The 19,574-nt window shown below is 52.4% G+C and overlaps 1 protein-coding gene across 1 annotated transcript in view; it reads left to right on the top strand.

The window, feature by feature from the left end:
- MED26 (mediator complex subunit 26) overlaps positions 1–19,483 on the top strand; it is a 56,364-nt gene extending 36,881 nt beyond the window's left edge. Inside the window, exons 2-3 of the mRNA XM_022558494.2 lie at positions 13,854–13,928; positions 14,593–19,483. Coding sequence (XP_022414202.1) covers positions 13,854–13,928; positions 14,593–16,245 — 1,728 coding nt within the window. The 3' untranslated portion in view covers positions 16,246–19,483. The remainder of the gene's footprint in view (positions 1–13,853; positions 13,929–14,592) is intronic.
- The last annotated feature ends 91 nt before the right edge of the window (positions 19,484–19,574 follow it).

Here is a 19,574-nt window from a genome sequence, read left to right as displayed (position 1 = left end):
GTCCTTGGCTTTGGTGAAAAGTTGCCTGGGCAGAGCAGTTTTGGTGCAGTGACAGGTAGGGGTGAGGTAGAGCTCCTTTTTAATTTCCTTTTTAATGTGAATGTAGGTTTTAGTAAAAACTCGTGCTCTGTTTCCTCACCTAGTTGCCATGGTCAGTCGTATTTGGTATCCACCTGTATGGTGATTATGAAAAGGGGCAAAAACAGACCTTTAAAAAAGTTTCAAAAAATAGGTTTAAAATAGTGAGAAAGTAATGTTAGAAAATGATACACCGAAGGAAATACAGTAAAAATGGAAATCCTCTGTGTTCCCAGTGCTCCTCAGTAGTCTCTGCCTGGTATGTTTAAAGCAAGGGAAAGCTGCTATGGCGCTTCTCCTGGAACCCAGCTGGGGTCCCGCCTTGCCTTGGACTTTTGATGACCGGGACCTCGTGTCTCGCTGCAGGGCTGTCCTGTGACATTTAGCCATGGGGCAGGCTCTTGTCCTCAGGATCCATTTTGCCACCCCTTGCCCTGTGGGATGCAGGTGGTTTGGGTTGAGGCAGGCAGTGCCGATGGGGGTCCACGCCAGCCCAGCGGGGGCTGCTGTTGGGTGTCATGCTTTCCCAGGGTCCCCAGCAAGGAAGGTTGGGAGGAAGCGGCTGGTTTGGCTTTTGGTAGCAAGTGACCTTGGGAGCCGTGGTGGTCCTCCATCACCTTCTACCAGCAAACTTCCACTCATCCGCCATGCCAAGCAGTGCTGCTGCTTGTGGATCATGCTGTCACTGAACTACCATGGTGGATTGTGATGTTTGGTTCCCCCCATTGCTTTAATGTTGCCTTCACAAAAATCTCACCTGGCTTTCCTTGTTCCTGCTTTATGTAACCCATCGGAATCATTTCAGGGTGGCCAAGAAGGTAATTTGGAGAAAGTATTTGTGGTTGTGGTGACGTCTAGGACCACTGTGTTGAAAATGGGAGACTCTCTCCAAAGCCATTGGGCCCTGCTGAGCAAACGTGTTTGCTTGGAGCAGTATCAGAGCCTGTGCCACCCTGGTCACAGCCTTCTCCTGCCCTTGCCTCAGCTTTCCCTCTGCCGGCCACCCAGCCATGGTACCCTTGGCCTTGTCTTCCATGGGGGTTGTGTGAGGAGCACTGAGAGTCACCTCCCTGTTCCCATGAGCCTTGTGGGGTGGCCAGTACAGATGACAGCTGGAAACTGGACAAGGCCTGCTTGCTCTCGAGATACTTACTTGGTGACTGCACATCCTGACTTGCTGCAGAGGGAGACCCTTGAGATGTTTATAATATTGGAGTAAACATGGTGCCCAGCAACCAAGGACAGTAAGATGGGGCTTCATTTATCTATCCGTCCTTCATTCATTCATTCATCCATTCACTCACACTTGAGAGTAGTAAGGGTCTAGCTCAGCTGTCTTGAGGGAAGTCAGGATTTCAGACACTTTCAGTCACAGAAGCTTAATACATTGCAGAAAACCATGAAGAGTGAGGGGGGAAAAGAAGCTGTCAGATGCTTTGAGGCTGTTTTCATGTCAGGAGGATGGAGACAAGTTATTGCTCACACCAACTGTTTGAGGGGAGAACAGACTGCTGTTTGCCTAAGACTTTCTGTAGATGTTTGTGGCCACTGGCCTTTCCCATGTGAGCATGGGAAGTTGGCTCCCTCTCCTGGGTTTCCAGTTGAAGTATGACAAAACCCCACAGGCAGGCTGAGGAGGGCACATGTCCTGAAGTTCAGTCCTCGGCGGCTAGTGAGCCTTTCATTTCACAACCTATAAGACACTGTCACCCAGCTCCAGCCATAGTGCGTTTTCTGAAGGAAAGCCAGGAGTCACCTTTTCCAAGCCCACAGTTAGGATGTGCAGTCTGTTGATGCACAGGTGTTGCAGGGGCAAGCAGAATGTCCAGGAAAAAAAAATATATATGGATTGATGCCTGCTGCTTTTAGGAGTGCGTTATACACACGTGCCTTTGTCATGCAGTCCTTATGATACCCCTGGGAGGCCCAGGCATGACAGACTTCTTCATTTCGTCTTCATAAGGGGGGAAGGAACTTTCTGTCTGACCTACCTCCCCAGGGAGGGCTGAGCCCAGGAGGGGCATCTGATGCCTAACCTCCAACAAAGAAGTGTTCCTTCTCTTTGCCTCCCACCCCTCCTCCTTTTTCTAGGACCTGTCGCATCTGTCATCTGCCTCCATAGTTGCTTTACAACTCTGAGGTATAATTGACATACAATAAACTGTGCACACTTAAAGTGTACAATTAGATATATTTTGATCTGTAAATACACCTGAGAAGCCATCATCACAGTCGTGGTAATAGATATTTCCAAAAGTTTTTTCTTGTCCCATTGTAATCTTCCCTTCAGCCCACCCCCATCCCCAGGCAACTGCTGATTTACTGTCACTGTAGATTAATTTGCCTTTTCTAGAACTTTGTGAAATCATGCAGTATGTACTTTTTTGGCAGGGTGGTGTCTGGGCTCTTCTTTCATTAATATTTATTTTGAGATTCATGCATGTTGTATATATATGAATAGTTCATTCTTTTCTGTTGCTAACATTTAATTTTATGGATATACTACAATTTGTTTATCCATTCTTGTGTTGATGGACTTTTGGGTTGCTTAATAATCTGTCAAAATGTCTTCCAAGGTGATTATACCATGTTATACTCCCACCCCACCAGCAGTATATGAGAGTTTCAGTTGTCCCACATTTTGATGAGCACTCCATGTGGTCAATCTTTTTTAATTTTAGCTATTTTAATAGGTATGTAATGGTATCTCATGGTGTTTTAAATTTGAATTTCCCTGATGGCTAATAGTGCTGAGCATCTCTTCAGTTATTTGTTTGCCATGCATAGCTCTTCTTTGGTGATAGATTTGAAAATCTGTTCAAATCATTTCCCCATTGTTTTCCCCCTTGGGTTCTTTGCCTGATTATTGAATTGAAAGAGATTTTTATATATTCTAGAGACAAGTCCTTTCTTAGATATATGATTCATGTATATTTTCTCCCAGTGGTGGCTTGCCTTTTCATTTTCATAACAGTGTCATCTTTTGAAGAGCAAAGATTTTCAATTTTGATGAAATCCAGTTTGTTTTCTCTATAGTTTGTACTTTTTGTTTCATATTACTGAAGTCTTTGCCTTTTAAACCCAAGGTCACTAAGATTTTCCTCCTGTGTTTTCTTCTGTACGTTATGTAGTTTTAACTCTTATATTTAGGTTTATGATCCATTTTGTGTTCATTTTTGTATGTCTTGTGAGATAGAGGTCAAGGATTTGATGTTTTGTTTCAGTGTTGTTGTTTTTTGCCTATGGCTATCCAGTTATTCCAGCACTATTTGTTGAAAGATTATTCGTTCACTTCTGAATTGCCTTACCACTATTGTTAAGAATCAGTTGCCCGTGTATGTGTGGACCTGTTAAATGGACTCTACTCTGTTCCATTGATCTGTTTGTTTGTTTTTGCTCCAATACCACACTGTCTTGACTATATAATGTCTTAAAAATCAGATAATATGGGCTTCTGATTTTCTTTTTTTCAAAGTTTGTTAGCTATTCTAGGACCTTTGCGTTTCCATATACATTTTAGAATCAACTTGTCAATCTCTCCCAAAGACCCTGCTGGAATTCCGATTGGGATTGCATTGAATCTATAGATCAGTTTGGGGGAGAACTGACATCTTAACAATATTGACTCTTCCATGCTATTAACTTGGTATATCTTTCCATTAATTGAGGCCTCTTAGTGTCTCTCAGCCATGTTTGGTACTTTTCAGTGTTGAGGTCTTACATCTTTTGTCAAATTTATCTGTAAGTTCTTCATAGTTTTTTTTTTTTAACATCTTTATTGGAGTATAATTGCTTTACAATGGTGTGTTAGTTTCTGCTGTATAACAAAGTGAATCAGCCATACATATACATATATCCCCATATCTCCTCCCTCTTGAGCCTCCCTCCCATCCTCCCTGTTCCACCCCTCTAGGTAGACACAAAGCACTGAGCTGGTCTCCCTGTGCTATGCAGCTACTTCCCACTAGCTATCTATTTTCTTCATAGTTTTAATTGCTATTGTAAATGGAATTGGTTTTTAAATTTTCAGTTTCTGAATGTTTGTTGCTTGCATATAGAAATACAGTGGAATTTTATATTGAACTTATATCCTGCCACCTTGCTAAACTCACTTATTCTTATTTTGTAGATTCTATAAGATTTTCCATATAGACTGTTCTGTTATTTGTGAATAAAGACAGTTTTACTTCCCCCTTTCCAAACTGGATGGTTTTTCTTCCTCCCTCCCTCCCTCCCTCCCTCCCTTTCTTTATCTCTTTTCCTTGCCTTATTGCACTAGCTGGAATCTCCTGATGAGACTGAATAGAAGTGGTGAGCACATGTCCTTGTTTTGTACCTGTTCCTGGGGGAAAACATTCAGCCCTTCACCATCAAGTATGATGTTAGCCGTGGGTATTATCAAGCTGAGGAAGTTCTCTTCCACTCCTAGCCAACTGAGAGTTTTCATCAGGAATGGATGTTTAATTTTGTCAAATGTTTTTTCTACATCTGTTGAAATGATCATAAGGCTTTTCATTTTTGGCCTCTTAATATGGCAGATTAAGTTGAGTTTTGAATGTTATCTGCCTCCCCCACTTTAATATCTAGTCTTTCTTTGCTATCTTCATTCCTGGTGTAGGCATGCAGAATTTTCCTTATCCAAATTGTTCCACTGTTCTCCCTTGAGCCAGCTGTTTCTGCCCTTGTCACCAATACGACTTGCTGATGGCCTGTTGTGTGGAGGCAGGTATGGGCTAACTGCACAGGATTAGCAGGTTAGGTTAGTAATGAAACTGTGGCCAGGTGTGTAATGGGCAGCCTGGCTTCCTCATTGTGGAAGTGGCATAACACCTACTTTGGAAGTCTGTGGTCTCAGGAGAGAACCACTGTGTGGTAGGAGACAGAGGCCTGCCTGCCCACCCACCCAGGATGCTGGCTAGTGATGCCCAGGCAGTGGTTGCTGCCTGCCTGCCTGCCTCTCTCCAGTAACTTTAGAGCTTGCTCCTTCCTGGGGACTCTGACCTGCTCGGTGCTCTTTCCATGGAACCTAAAGAGCGCCCTTGTTTTCCCCAGACTGGCCTCTGCCCAGGATAGGAGCGTGTGGACACCTTGCTCTGTGAGCTGTGAAGCGTTGCACACACTGGGTATCTCAGAGGTAGCCTGGGCTCCTGGTGCGGTAGTTCTCAGACCTTGAGAGGGTCTCTGCTGCCGAGTGGGGGGTGAGGGGCTGGCTCGCCAACACCTCTCCCTCCTCTTCAACCCCAGTAGCGCTGGCATCTGTTTCTAGGATGGGATGGCCTCTAAGACCAATTAAAGTGTAGCATATAGCCAGAAAAGTACACAAGTTGTAAGTATTACATCTCAGTGAACGTTTATGAAGTGAACATACCCCAGAAACCCCTACCCAGGTCATAGAATAGAGCTTCTCCCGAGAAGCCATTCTTGTTCCCTCTCCTAGTGTCTCTGCACCCCCAACTTCCCTGACTTCCGTCACCATGGACAAGTCTTGCCTGCTTTTGAGCTTCCAATCCAGTACAGAATGTATTCTTTTGTACCTGGCTTTTTCACTCAGCCTGTTTTGAGATTTATCTTTGATGTTGTGAGTAGCAGTAGTGTGTTCATTCGACGTTGAATGGCTAGACCATGATTTAGTCATCCATTATACTGTTGGTGGCCACGTGGGTGGTTTTCAGATGGGGCTGTTCTGAATATGGCAGCTCTGACCATTCTCAGCACATGCATGCTCACATTTCTGTTGGTCCCTACCCCAGAGTGGAATTGCTGGGTCCTGGGGTATGAGTGTTCATCCTTAAATGATGTTTGATACAGTGCACAGACTTACCTTCCTGTTCCATGTGACGATGTCCTTGGTCTTCTCCACGGTGGCCCCTGTTGCAGGAATGCCCACTGAGAAAGTCCCCATGCCCACTGCTGTTCTTCTAGCTCCACACAGAGCCCAGGGCAGCAGGTGGGGGAAAGAGGTGGCCTTGAACCTGATCCCTCTCAAGTCCCATGACAGGCTCTGTGGTGACCCCCTGTCTTGAGCGCTTACTGTGTGCCAGCCAGGCCCTGTCCTGGGTGTTCATGTGTGTATCTCTTGTCCCCCTCCCAGGAGCCTGTAGGAAGCTTCTGTCATCTTCCCACTTAGTGGCTGAGGGAATAGGTGGGTGGGCTCAGGGCTCTCTGCTCACCTCCTGTGTACAGTCTTCTCTGGTGCTTTTTGCCCTGGAGCATGTGATATGGAGTTCACGCAGCCCATTAGACCATGTCCTGCCTGATGGTTGCTGTGTCATGTAGGACAGGCATACCCTCCCTCAATTACCTTTAGGGCCTGGTGAGTTTGCGGATCTCACAGATTCCTGTTCTGCGGAAGGTGACATGGGCTCCTCCGTACTTAACCCTGTGACTCACCAAATGACTTAACCAGTGTGGCCCCCACCCAGGCTCTGGCAGTTCCTGTTACTCTTTTCACATCCACCCAGCTTAGAACAGACATTGGTGACCCCGTGTGGAGTGCCCAGGAAAGTGAGGGCCACCAGACCCTGCGAGTCAGTCACGTGTCTGTAACACACTCTTACTGCTTACCACGGGAGTCCTGGTCGTCGGTTGTGGGTGTGGTCACTTTTACCCATCTAGGATTGGCAGCCTCAGGTTCTGGGACCAGTTCTGGGCTTGAAGCCCTCTGAGAAGGGGTATGTCCTTGGTTCTCTTCTCCATAGTCCTTCTCATGTCCTAAAGGAGCCTGCTTGATATCGCCACTTTGGTGCTCCTGGCCGCTCAGCTGAGCCTCAGTTGTGGTGCCTCATCTGTTACTTCTGTCCTTGCCTCTGGCCATTTCTACATATGCCTCAGGACTGGGCCATAACCAGCCCTTCCTGCATCCACCAGGCCTGCATTTGGTGACTTGTTGAGGGAAATTCTAGGATATCCCCTGTTCTCAGGATCCTATAGCAGCCCAGGAGCAGACTGGCAGACTTTTGGCGCCACACTAGGCACTGTGCTGCCTGAAGGGATCTTAGAAACCCCAGAGCGGCCTGGCGGACAGTGCACAGGACCCTCTCCTGGCCTGGCAGCTGTGGGCACAGTCTCCCAGGATGGTGGTCAGTGTGCCATTGAGGATCTACAAACACAGTCTGTGGTTTTCCCAACATTCCGCCCAGGCTTTCCAGCTGCCAGAGGGAGAGCTGGGCTCAGGTTGGTGGCTGGTCTTGCTTTAAGTCTTATTAGTTGGACCAGCATTGGAAGCCAGGTCTGGCCCGGCTGCTTCTCTGCCCAGCCCCAGCACCAGGCGTTTTTCACCGGCAGCACAAGAGTGCACTGCTGTCACCTCGCTGTTTCACTTAGCATTCTCTTGGAGGTTGGCCCCATCACCTCCTAAAAAGCTGGCTTGTTCTAGTTTTGGATCGCCTGTATTCTACGTGTGTGTGGGCTGAGCACTGTGTGTGCCCCTCCCCTGGGCGTCGGGTGTTTCGTCTTGCGCAGCTAGTATTCTTACTGGCTGTTCCCACGAGAGCATGGCTGAGAGGGAGGAAACCTCACCCGGCGTGCTGTCATCAGATGCACTGCCACCTGGACTCTTCTGCGAGCATGGATGCAGATAGAAAACGCTCTGCTTGGCTTTCTGACTATCCAGTTGTATCAGTGTAGGAACGAACCAGCTCCCAGATGACATGTTGAGAGCTCCTGTGCTCTCAGAAAGGGCTGAATTACAACAAGAATTGTATGTTGACCTGATTCAGAGGTCAAGAGCATTTAAGTTTGTAGTTTTGTTGGGAAGAGCTGCTGGGACAGTTGAGAGAGAGGACCAGCACTGTGGAGAGGGCCCTTTCTCACCTCTGCAAGCCTCTCGGAGAGGTCCCATGGATGGTAGCTGCTCGTGGCTGCTCTCCTGGGCCCTGGGCTTCCTCTTCCTGGGCTGCTCATTAGGTGCAAGCAGTGCTCTGCCTGCTGCCTTTGGGCCGAGTTGCAGCTGCAGTCGGCTGCTCTGGCCATGGGGGCTCTGCGGGCTGTGAGTGTACAACAGTCAGGGCCACGCAGGCAGTGGCCATCCTCCAGCTGTGGATGCTCCTGGGGAGCAGATGGGCCCCACCGATGAGGAAGTGCTTTTGTGCTTTTGCAAGTGGTGAGCTTGGTGGCTGCGGCTGAGACACAGCCCCTGCCCCAGTGTCGTTCTTCCTCTCAGAAGCCGTGAATGAGAGAAACTTCACCCTTTTGAGTGCGAGATTCCCATGGGGTCCTGGCAGAGGAAGGAGCCTTTGCCAGGCAGGGCGCTGGCATGACACCTGCCTGAGGGAGGTTCCCCTGGCTCCTGCCTGGCTGTGGTACCAGGCAAGGCAGAACAGGGCCAGGAGGCTGCACCTTCCTAGCTGAGAGGTAGAATCAAGGCACATTGACTTCTTTTCCTCGCTCAGGGAGATGGGGTGGGACACGGGCTGGTCACCGCCAGGCTTTCTGGGAGATGCAGGCACTGCCTCTTGCACTGACTTGCAGTAGAAGCAGTTAGGGTCACAGAATAGCACCCACCTTGGGAACATGTGGAGTTCATCAGAAGCGGGAAGACTTGCTGTGGCTGAAAAGAGTAAGACTGGAACCAAATCACAGACACGCACTCGCCTGGCAAAGCCTCTTTCATCCGCGTGGACACGACTGACGCCCACTGTGTGGCTTGCAGGGCACAGTGACTCAGCCAAGGATGGCCTTACAATGCTCAGCACATTGAAAGGCTCGAGGTTTGCTTGCTTCTGGGTGCCATCTGTGTCGTGTTTTGGTTTGGAAGGACAGCTTGCTTGGTTGCTGATGAACACTTCCAAATCCTTTCGAGCTAAGTGGGTTTTGTAAATTCTAGTCTAGACTATTCTGCTTTAAAAAGAAAAAGAAAAAAAAGTGACTTACACGTGGTTGGTTTTAAAGCGAACTAGTTTTTGCTGCTGACCCGGCGGGCTTTGAGCCCACTGAAGGAGTTGGTGTGGGCTGTGCTGCATAGATGCAGGGCCACAGTGTGGTCAGGACCTGGCTAGACAGGCGGGGTGAGTCCATCCTCGGTGTGTGCCATTTCCTTCCAGGGCCTGGCAGGGAGAGGCTCCAGTGCCATTGTCGTTTACCAAGTGTCCTGCAGCTTAGGGCAAGCGTTGAGGGTGGGCTCAAGCCCCTGATGTTGTGGGTGGGCGTGGGGACCTCTCTGGCTCCAGTGCACCCTGGGGGTAGACAGAGGCAGCCTGGCCATCCATAGGTGCTGCTGGGCATGAAGCCAGCCCTGTGTGGAACTCTTGTAACCTGTGCATTTCCCTGCTGTGGCAAGTCGGAGAGAGTATGTGGGTGGGATGCCAGCATCACCAGCCTGGTGGTGTCTGCGTGCCCTCCCTCACCCTACCTAGTAAAGCACCAGCTGGGCCGTGTGTGTTGGGCAGATCCTGTGCCAGGCTAGCATAAAGCCACACTCCACTGCCTTCTAGCTGCGTGGTGAGCACTGGACCTCTTTTACCTTCCTGGACCCTCAGTTTTTTCTTATCTGTAAAGTAGAGTTTCAAGGGAGAAAAACTAGAGACCTTGGCCCCTGGAGGAACCCAACAAGTAGTGGTCCTGTGAAGAGAGTCAGGCTGGGTGGGCCTGCCCTGGCTTACTGCCCTTGAGTCTCACCAGTGCTTGGACTTGGGGAGTACAGGGTTTCCTCTTTGCCACCAGGACTGCACAGGTCCAGCTTAATTAGTGAGAGATTGGGGATTTCGGGTGGAGCAGGAGCCCTTGATGCCTGGAGAAAAGGGAGCAGTGAGCAAGGGGCCTTGCGGACTCCAAAGAAGTCTCAGTTCCTTGTTTCACATCAGGGCTGGAAATCCCCCACAGGGTGGTAATTACTCAGGGCCTGGGCCTATCCCCTGAATTACCACGAGGAGGAGGCTGGTCAGTGGTGGGTCTGTCCGCCCTGAGCCGTCCCCACCTCTGCACGTGGATCCAGGTTCAGACCACTGAACCAGTTCACAGAACAGTTTTCAGACATGTGATGTGGGAGTGGTGGCATCCTGCACTGTGTAGTCCACACTTTTACCCAGGCTGCTTCTGAGGGCTGCTGTCCTGCCTTGGTCCTGTCACCTGTGCGTGTCCAGCACCCCTTCCTTCCTCCCGTGAGTTGAGCCGCAAATGTCGTGGGTTAGGCTGGCTGGAGTAGTGACTTAGCAAGTGATGAGGGGCTCACTAGAAGGCAGGCCTTGCTGCTTCCCCGCCTGCCCTTGGTTCTCACGTGGTGGGAGGTCTGCATAAGAACCCTGGGAACTGGGTCAGTGGTGAGGAACGTTCCCTCCCCGCCTCCCAGCGTGTGCCCCTGGGCGTCCCTGAGGTGAGAGTGAGGACAGTTTGAGGAGGGTTCTTTCTCTCCTCTCCCTGAGCCGGCCTGGAGGAGGCCAGTTTAGGGGGTGTCCGTGTGTTCCATGTGGAGACACTGGCTGCTTCACCTTCTTTCTGCCTGGGATGGTTGTTCGTTCGCTTTCCTGTCTGACCGTGGATACCTGATTGTCCCTCATGAATCTCCAGTCTAGGATCCGCAAGCACTCGGCGCAGTAGTAACAGAGTCAGTTCCACCAGTGGTCACCAGCTGACTGTGTTCACCTGGGCCACACCCTGGGCTGCCCACTGACTTCCTGCCCTGCCTTTGCTCTGCTCTGAGTGCTCCCCCACTGCCTGGCCCACCTCACCTGCGCCCTGCCCTTCCAGAGTAGCCCTCCCCGCTCCTGACACCTCCCTCTGCAGCGCCAGCCCTGAGCACATTTAGGCACCTGTGTGCACAGGGGCAGACAGCACCACCCTGGGACGGTATTTACTTGCAATAAAGAGGCCAGTCAAATAATGAAAGTAAGTGGGCTGGGACAGTGAGCAGTTCACATGGGAAGTCAGCATTAGTAGAAAGGAGGTGACATTTGGCTTCACTAATTATTGAGGAAATTCACATTAATCTGTATCTGTTGAAGGAGCCCTAATGAGAAGATGAGGCTGCAGGTGTTCAGATGTCCCTCATGTGTGAATTCTGCCCTTTTGGGGAAAGCTGTTTGGCATATAGTTTTGAGAGGTGGTTTTTTTGTTTATTAGTTTTGGTTTGACTTCATTCCCTGGGAATGAATCCCAAGGGAGATATCCAAAGGACAGAAGGGCCACAGACGTGCCAGGCTATTCCTGACAGCAGGAGGGTGTGAGTGACCCTTGAGCACTATGACCTGTAGAGCTGCCCCAAAGCCCTCTTTGAGAGCAGTGCCTGGGAGTAGCTCAGAGGCTTCCTCCCCGCACAGTAATGGCACGGTCTCTGCTGTGATCGTGAGTGAGTATATTTTCAGACAGATGGGTGCCAGGAAGGACCTAGCAACAGGGTGGCCTGTTGGGGTAGTGGGAGCAGTTTAGCTCCCACAGTGGCTGAAGTTAATGGAAGGCAGGTTGTGTAGCCAGCTTACTTCCCCTGGGTCTGTTCTTCCTCCTGGCCTCCTGACTTATGCCACTGTCTTTGCTCTGGACCCCTCTCCCCTCTCCAGGGCTTTGGTGCCATTTCACCATCTCCTGAGGTGTTGGGGCTTCTCCTGTCCACCCTGGGAGGCCCTGCTCAGATGCTGCCCTCACCACAGGTACCCCTGGCCTGCCTGGTACCTGACACCCAATCTCCCTGCCCCACGGGTCCTGTGCTGGACTTTTTATAGGCCTGGAGCCTGGATGGGAGCCTCCCCTTGGCTATCTATATCTGAGCCTTGGCGTCCCTGCTATGCACAGGGTCCTCTCATCGAGGGTGGGAGGCAAGGGCCACAGGCTGCCGGGGTGTCACTGTCTGCTGTGTCTGAGGCTGGAGGCCCAACCTGGCACTGCATAGACCCCAGGACTCCTGCCTGTTTGGTGTGGTGAGGGCAGGGCTTGGTCCACTTCCTGGTCCCAAGGGCCTGACTGCCTCCAGAATGCCAGGTGATGCTCCCCACACAGTGCTCAGTGCCCTTGCCATCATGGCCAGAGTGGGGGCCAGAGCGGAGCCAGAGGGATGAGCCCTCAGGGGTCCTGAAGTTCAATGCAGCAGGGGCAGAAAGAAGAAGGCAGAGGACGTAGTACTTTCCACAGGGCCGAGAGCCTGAGAGCCTCCTCAAAGCCGAAAGCCTCTCTTGCACACCCGCCCGAGTGCAGGAGCTGCTCAGCTGTGACAGTGGGGCCTGCAAGCCTTACCGCATCCCCGCCCCTGTGCAGCCTCCAGGAGGGTCTCCAGCTGTGTGAGGTCTACAGTGCCAGCTTGCTGCCAGCCCCTAGGGTTGCTCAGGTGTTCTGCCTCCCCCCTCCTGTCTGGCAGCAGGACAGTGTCTGCCCAAGGACAAGGACACTCTGTGCCGCTGGGCTCGCTCTGCGGGGATTGCTGGTTCATAAGCTTGTGGGGACCCAGGGCTCTAAATATACCAGGGTGAGGTCACTGGAGTGGAGACAGGCCATGTGGCAAGCCCAGGACCCTGTCAGGGCCAGAATCCCAGGGCTGGGGACAGGGAGAGGGTGGCCTCGTCCCTGTGGGACCGGCCTCCTCACTGCCCAGTTTGTATTTTTTCTTGGATATTAGTGCTTTGGGGCTCCTAAGAAATCTTTGTCTACCCCAAGGTTGAAAAGGTATTCTCCTGTTTATTCTAGAAGCCTTAGAGTTTTTGCTTTCACATTTAGGTCTGGGATTCATTTTGAGTTAATTTTTGAGTGTGCTGTGATGCTTGGTGTAATTGGAATCAACAATATGTATTTTCTGTGACTTTTCATCCTTCGTGGTTTGAACTTCACCTTGTTAATGCACTGAAGCTGCAGTGTGCTCATTTCTAGTGCTCTTGAATTTCTCAGTCTGTTCCTTCAACTCCTGGAAGACATTGGTGTTGTTATAACATATGACCACATGACCCACACCTTTCTGTGCCATCCCCATTCATTAAATGTGATGGTAATAATAGTACCTTCCCCTTGAGGTTGTGATAATTCAACAAGGTAGTGCTATGTGGAAACAGACCTTGGTAGAACAGGGCCTGGCTCGTAGCAAGTATCGTGTGAGGGATAGAATTGCTTGGTCATGAGACACGCACGTGTTTGATTTGACTAGACACAGCCCCATCGCTCCCCAGAGTTGGCTGCACCCCAGAACTACCTGGTATTGTCAGACCCCATTTCCACCAGTCAGGTGTGTATGCAGTGTAGCAGCCACTGGTGGGTTCGGTCTGCATCTGCTGATGACTAAGAGAGTTGAGCACTGCTGCACGATCTCCTGTTTTGTCCAGTTCCTATTCGTGTCTCCTGGCCCAAGTTCTCTGTATGCTCCAGATGGGTCCTCGGGGCCCTGTGGCATTGGTCTTCTCCCACTTTGACTTTTGCTCTCCTTGTGGTGTCTTTAGATGAACTCTGGAGATCTCATTAATTTAACTAAATTGATTAGATTATTATGTATGGCTCTTTTCAACTTGGTGCACTTTATTTGATAAATCCTTCAACCTCCCATCAGATGGCAGATTGGAGTGCATCTCCCATATGAAGAGGAAATCTTGTTTCATAAACACAGTGAATCTCAGTTGTGTGACAGCCACTTGGACAGGTGGGCGTGTCCATAGACAGGCTCATGGTAAACTGGTCACCATGCACTAGAGGAGGCAGACTGGAGGGTGTGCACTGGGTGCCATGCTGGCCCCTGGGAGCAGGTAGGAGGCTGCACGAGGTGGGGGCTTTGGTGATGCTGGCTCCACTGGCTCTCGCGAAAGGGAGCGTTCTGGAGCAGGCTGGCATGGGGAGAAGTGCCTGGGGTCTGACCAGTAGCTCTTGTTTTGCAGATCCGGAACATGGTGGCGGTGCAGGAAGTCATCTCCAGCCTGGAGAAATACCCCATTACCAAAGAGGCACTGGAGGTGAGCATTTCTGGCCTGAACACTAGGGAGGGCAGTGAGGGCCGGGCCTGGGCTGCCCCAACCCAGGTCTTTCCTGGCTTCTTGGAGCCTCAGAGACTTTGCTCACTGGCCCAGTGGGTCCTTAAGAGGAGTGAGGGGGGCGTGCCTTCCTGGCCTGCACTGTGCCAGCCCACAGCACATGCTCCAAGAGTACCTACCGTCTTCCCACAGGCACTGCAGGAAATGGGTGGCTTTAGTCTGGGGCCCCTTTCTCTGCAGGAGGCCCTGCACACTCTGGGGTGCATGCCCAGCGGAGGTTCCAGTGAGTGACGCTGGCTCAGGGCCCTCTGTTTGCTGTTGCCTTTGCCACAACGTGCTCCCCCAGGATGCTTTGCAGTAGCCTTAAATGGTCCGTCCACAGCCTCCAGGAGTTGGGAGCCTGTGAGATGATGCTTCTGAGCCTGCCGTCTCTGGGACCATAAGGTCTGAGGACTTGGGAGTTGAGAATTTAAATGTCACAAGGGACCCAAAATCCTCGTAGGTTTTGTGTCTGGGAGGCCAGTGGTTTAGGGGCCAGTGGGGTCATTTCAGAGACATGGGGCCCTTCCCCCCATTTCTGTCTCAGCTCCCTTTTCATGGGGTGTCCCTGTCCTAAAAGTGTGTCATCGTCTCTCTCTGGCTGTAGGAAACCCGACTTGGGAAGCTCATCAACGACGTCCGCAAGAAGACGAAGAACGAGGAGCTCGCCAAGCGGGCCAAGAAGCTGCTGCGGAGCTGGCAGAAGCTCATCGAGCCCGTGCACCAGAATGAGGCTGCACTGCGGGGGCTGGCGGGTGCCCCCGGCTCGGCCAACGGGGGCGCCCATAACTGCCGGCCGGAGGCAGGGGCGGGCGGCCCGCCCAAGAGCATCCATGACCTGAAGAACCGCAATGACATCCAGAGGCTGCCCGGGCAGCGGCTGGACAGGCTGGGCAGCCGCAAGCGCCGGGGGGACCAGCGCGACCTCGGTCACCCTGGGCCACCTCCCAGGGTCTCCAAAGTGAGCCACGACTCCCTGGTAGCCAACTCGTCCCCCCTCCCCACCAATGGGATCAGTGGGAGCCCTGAGAGCTTCCCCGGCCCCCTGAACAGCAGCGGGCACGTGGGCCCCGAGGGCAGCCGCCTGGAGCACAGCGAGAATGACAAGCACAGTGGCAAGATCCCCGTCAATGCCGTGAGGCCACACACCAGCTCCCCGGGTCTGGGCAAGCCCCCCAGGCCCTGCTTGCAGACGAAGGCTGTGGTGCTGCAGCAGCTGGACAGGGTGGACGAGACTCCAGGTCCCCCCCACCCCAAGGGGCCGCCTCGCTGCTCTTTCAGTCCCCGGAACTCACGGCACGAGGGCTCCTTTGCCCGGCAGCGGAGCCCATACACATACAAGGGCTCCATGCCCAGTCCCTCGCCTCGGCCCCAGTCACTCGATGCCACACAGGTGCCGTCACCGCTTCCGCTGGCCCAGCCGTCCACGCCCCCCGTGCGGCGGCTCGAGCTGCTGCCCAGCGCAGAGAGCCCGGTGCGCTGGCTGGAGCAGCCTGAGGGCCACCAGCGGCTCGCGGGGTCGGGCTGCAAGGCAGGGCTGCCACCGGCCGAGCCCCTCCTGCCCCGGGCAGGCTTCTCCCCGGACTCCTCCAAGGCAGACAGCGATGCTGCCTCCTCCGGTGGCTCGGACAGCAAAAAGAAGAAGAGGTACCGGCCTCGTGACTACACGGTTAACTTGGACGGGCAGGTGGCCGAGGCAGGTGTCAAGCCTGTCCGGTTAAAAGAGCGGAAGCTCACCTTTGACCCCATGACGAGACAGATCAAACCTCTGACCCAGAAAGAGCCAGTGCGGGCCGACAGCCCTGTGCACACGGAGCAGCCGAGGACAGAGCTGGACAAGCCCGAGGCCAAGGCCAGCCTCCAGAGCCCTTTTGAACAGACGAACTGGAAGGAGCTGTCGCGCAACGAGATCATCCAGTCCTACCTGAGCCAGCAGAGCAGCCTGCTCTCGTCGTCGGGTGCACAGACCCCGGGCGCTCACCACTTCATGTCCGAGTACCTGAAGCAGGAGGAGAGCACTCGGCGCGGGGCCCGGAAGCCGCACGTGCTGGTGCCTCACAGCCCACCCACGGACCTCCCAGGGCTAAGCCGTGAGGTCACGCAGGACGATCTGGACAGGATCCAGGCCCGTCAGTGGCCGGGGGTGAACGGGTGTCATGACACACAGGGTAACTGGTATGACTGGACGCAGTGCATATCGCTCGACCCGCACGGCGACGACGGGCGGTTGAACATTCTGCCTTATGTCTGCTTGGACTGACTGGCCTGTCGGGCTCTAAGTGCATTCCCACCTTGCAGTCAGCCATAGAGCCCGGCGCCTCCAGTGGTTGGGAATCCGGAGGGTGGGGGGAGGTCCGGCCTGGGGTGGGAGGGAGAGGGAACGAGAGTCTCTAGGTCTCTCTGTGCTCTTCCCTCAAAATTCTCCTTCTTTTGTGAAATGCTGCTACCAGTTTACTAACAAAATTGCAAAGGAAGGACCGCGTGGAAGGAAGGCCAGCAAAGTGAGTTCAGAACTCTATAGCAAACCAGCTATAAAAAGCGTTAGCCCCCCACCCCGGAAGAGGTGTGGACGCTTCCCAGCCCCCGGTGAGCTGGGACCTCAGTTGCAGGCAGGCACAGAAAACCTGTGGAAGAGGTTACCTTTAACACAGCAACAGAAGCACGCATCTCATCTCTGCATTTTCTGTTTTTTAACGTGGCCCTGAGTGTTTGAGGCAGTGGGCAACGCTGTGGCCTCTGTTTGCACCCCACCTGGCCAGCTTTTCCATCATGGTGCCAGAAGCTTCTCAGCTCTAGCGAGCTGCTGGCATCAGGCAGGCCAGCTTGCCAGCCAGTTTGACCCATGCTCCCTGGGCGTCCACACATTTGTATCTGGTTTCAGTTACAACCCAATTTTTAAAGAAATGCTGCAAAAATTTAAGTTTTCTGGAGTTTATTTTACCCCCCTCTTCCATCTGACCATCAAACGAATAACGTTCCTTGTTCCTCCCTCTTCATTTTCCCCTTCCTGCACATATCTAGAAAAGTTCACCTTTCTAGAGTCTCCTCCCCAGAAAACACAAAAGTAACCGTGGGTGCTACTGGTGTGTAAGCTGTACTGTTGGGTGAGAAGAGACCTGTCTGTACGCTGGAAACACTCATAACCATTCCTTTAGATTCGTTTGCCTTATGGTTATTTGTCATAAACGCGATTTGCAAAAACAAGGAGCCTTAGTGAATGTACAGTACCTAGACTTCTGTGTTCTCAGGACGCAGAAGGGAGCAACTTTGCTATTTGGTCCAGTAAATGGACACCTTGTGATATAAATGTGGAAATAAAAAAAAAAAAAACATTTGCACAAACCAGTCTGAGAACTGTTTTTAATTTGGTCCTTTACAGCCATATCTGCCCTTTCTGGATTCTGGATTAGCCAAGACCTGGACCCCATATCCACGGTTCAGGCCCCACAGCTAGCCAGACCGTGGGGAGGTGGGCAGGGCAAAGTCACAAAGTCAGCCTATTAGCCTTCTGCATGGAGACTGACCTCCACCTTGCCTTTCATTCACTCAGGGCCACGATGCCTCCCACATCTCTAGAGTCGTCACCTGCTAGCTTTGGGTGACAGAACAAGGGGCCACATCTGTCTCCATCCAGACCTCATCTTCCCCAGAAAGAAGCCCTCCCAAGCCGGCTCCACAACCCAGGTCTCAGTGACCTTGTCTTACTTGCCCCCTAAAATATTTGTAGTTCTTAAATGGCATGGCTCCAAGCTGTGTTTGGCAGCCTAGCCCTTGGCCCTAGCTAGCCCCAGGCTGCCAGCTCCCCATGCAGGCCTGGGGCTGTCTTACTGTCTGGCTGGGGCTGACTTTTTAAAAAATAACTTTTCTTCCTTGACTTCCTTGATAATCTTTTAATTCATCCCCCGTGTCTCTGAAACTGTATGCTTCGGCTTTCTAGTTTTTATCACTCTGGAATAGGTCTTGTCCATATCTACTTAATTTCACAGGTAAGGAAGCAGCTACCCCTTTAGAGGGGCAGCCCCACAAGGCAAACCACGGGGTCCAGGAACATTCAGTCAACCCAGAACCACAGTTTCAGAGCCAGTGGGGAATTCTGACATAGCCGTGGTGCAGGACACACCCACTCCTAGAAAAAGTAGGTGAAGTAACTTTAAGGGCAGTGTGAGGTTGAACTCTGCCCCTGCCATCTACCATCTGTATGGATCTGGGCTAATCACTTTACTCCTGTGCACCTGTCCCCATTTGGGAGCTGCAAGTGCTACCCCAGAGTTGTGAGGACTAAATTAAATCATCAGGCTTTAGGGTGGAAAAAAGGAAAGCATGTCAGCAGGACCATTTGTGCTGTGGAGTAACTAGTTTCCTAAGTCCACTGTGCCTGTTTTCTCACTTTGTAATATGGCCAGCTGACCTGTGGGTATCCTGAGGGTGACATTATTCTTGTGACAAAGGGTCACAGGCACAGCTGGAAACTATTAGGGTGCAGGTTGGCATCCCATGAGCCTGTCCTCTCATGCCTGGGCTTTGAGGGAGGTCACTGCTCCCCCACCCCCTCCAGGGACCACCTGTCCTGTGTCTGAGTATCTGGTCAGCCCTAGGGTACAAATATTGCCTGCCTTTGAGAACACAAGGTTAAGCTAAGACCTGCCACCAACCTTTGGGGATCAAGTTGGGCTGTCACTTTTTAATTTGCCAAGTAAGGACACAGTAGAAGGAAATTTTAACATTCCCTATCCCCCCAAAAGTTGGAAGTACATGACTTTTCGAACAAAGTCCTTCAGTATAAGATCATCTTGCTGAAAACACCGTTTTGTTTTCCTCCGTTGCGGCTTGGGGCTGCTCTATCCCAGCCGGTTCTTGGGCGTCAGCACTCGGGGCCAGCATCACGCCCCTCCCTCCTGCAGATCCCCTAGAGACAGGTGCCCGAGGAGGCTGCCATTACCACGGCTCCCAAATTGGCCGGAGGATCTAAGCCACGTCGCTTCCCTTCTCTGGGCTTCAGTCCGTCAGTCGGTGAAATGAAGATGGTAATACCATCTTCGTTTCACCGCACAGCGCACATCGAGTTCCCAGAACGTGCTCCGGGGCGCTCTGAGGTTGGCCCCTCTGTTGGAGTCCAGCCACGGGAGTTCGCTCCCGGTTTGCAGAAAGAATTTGGCCCAAGGAGAGGTTTTTACAATTCGGTTTCTCTCCCCGAAAGGTCTGGTCTTTTACCTTCGTTGTCCGCCGCCGGCCATCAGGAATCTGGCTGGGGGGCGCCGATGCAGCCCGGACATCGAGGTTTGACCCACGAACTCGATCGCCCGCTCACAGACACCGACGTGGCAGGGCCTAACGCTCCCGCCCGCCCCTCCTGCTTGTGCTCTGGGACCCCGTCCCCGGTCCCCCGGGCCACCCCACCGCTTGAAGAGCCCTTGTGGCTTTACGGTCCCCGTTCCTTCCTTCCGCTTACGGGACAGGCCCCTCTCTCCCCCTTTGGGCTTCCGGAGGGGGCGGGGCCTGCGCGCGCTACGTGGTGGCGGGCGCGTCTGCCGGCGCGTGTCAGTGATGCAAGAGGTGGCGGCCAATGAGGAGCGGCGTTGGCTGGCGCTC

This window comes from Delphinapterus leucas, unplaced genomic scaffold (genome assembly GCF_059928025.1).
Source record: "Delphinapterus leucas isolate spDelLeu-1000000601 "Yukka" unplaced genomic scaffold, BTC_Dleu_Yukka2 spDelLeu_asBTCV2_sq25, whole genome shotgun sequence".
Lineage (NCBI taxonomy): Eukaryota > Metazoa > Chordata > Mammalia > Artiodactyla > Monodontidae > Delphinapterus > Delphinapterus leucas.
Note: the sequence above shows the minus strand (reverse complement) of the source record. Positions and strands in the feature narration are given on the sequence as shown.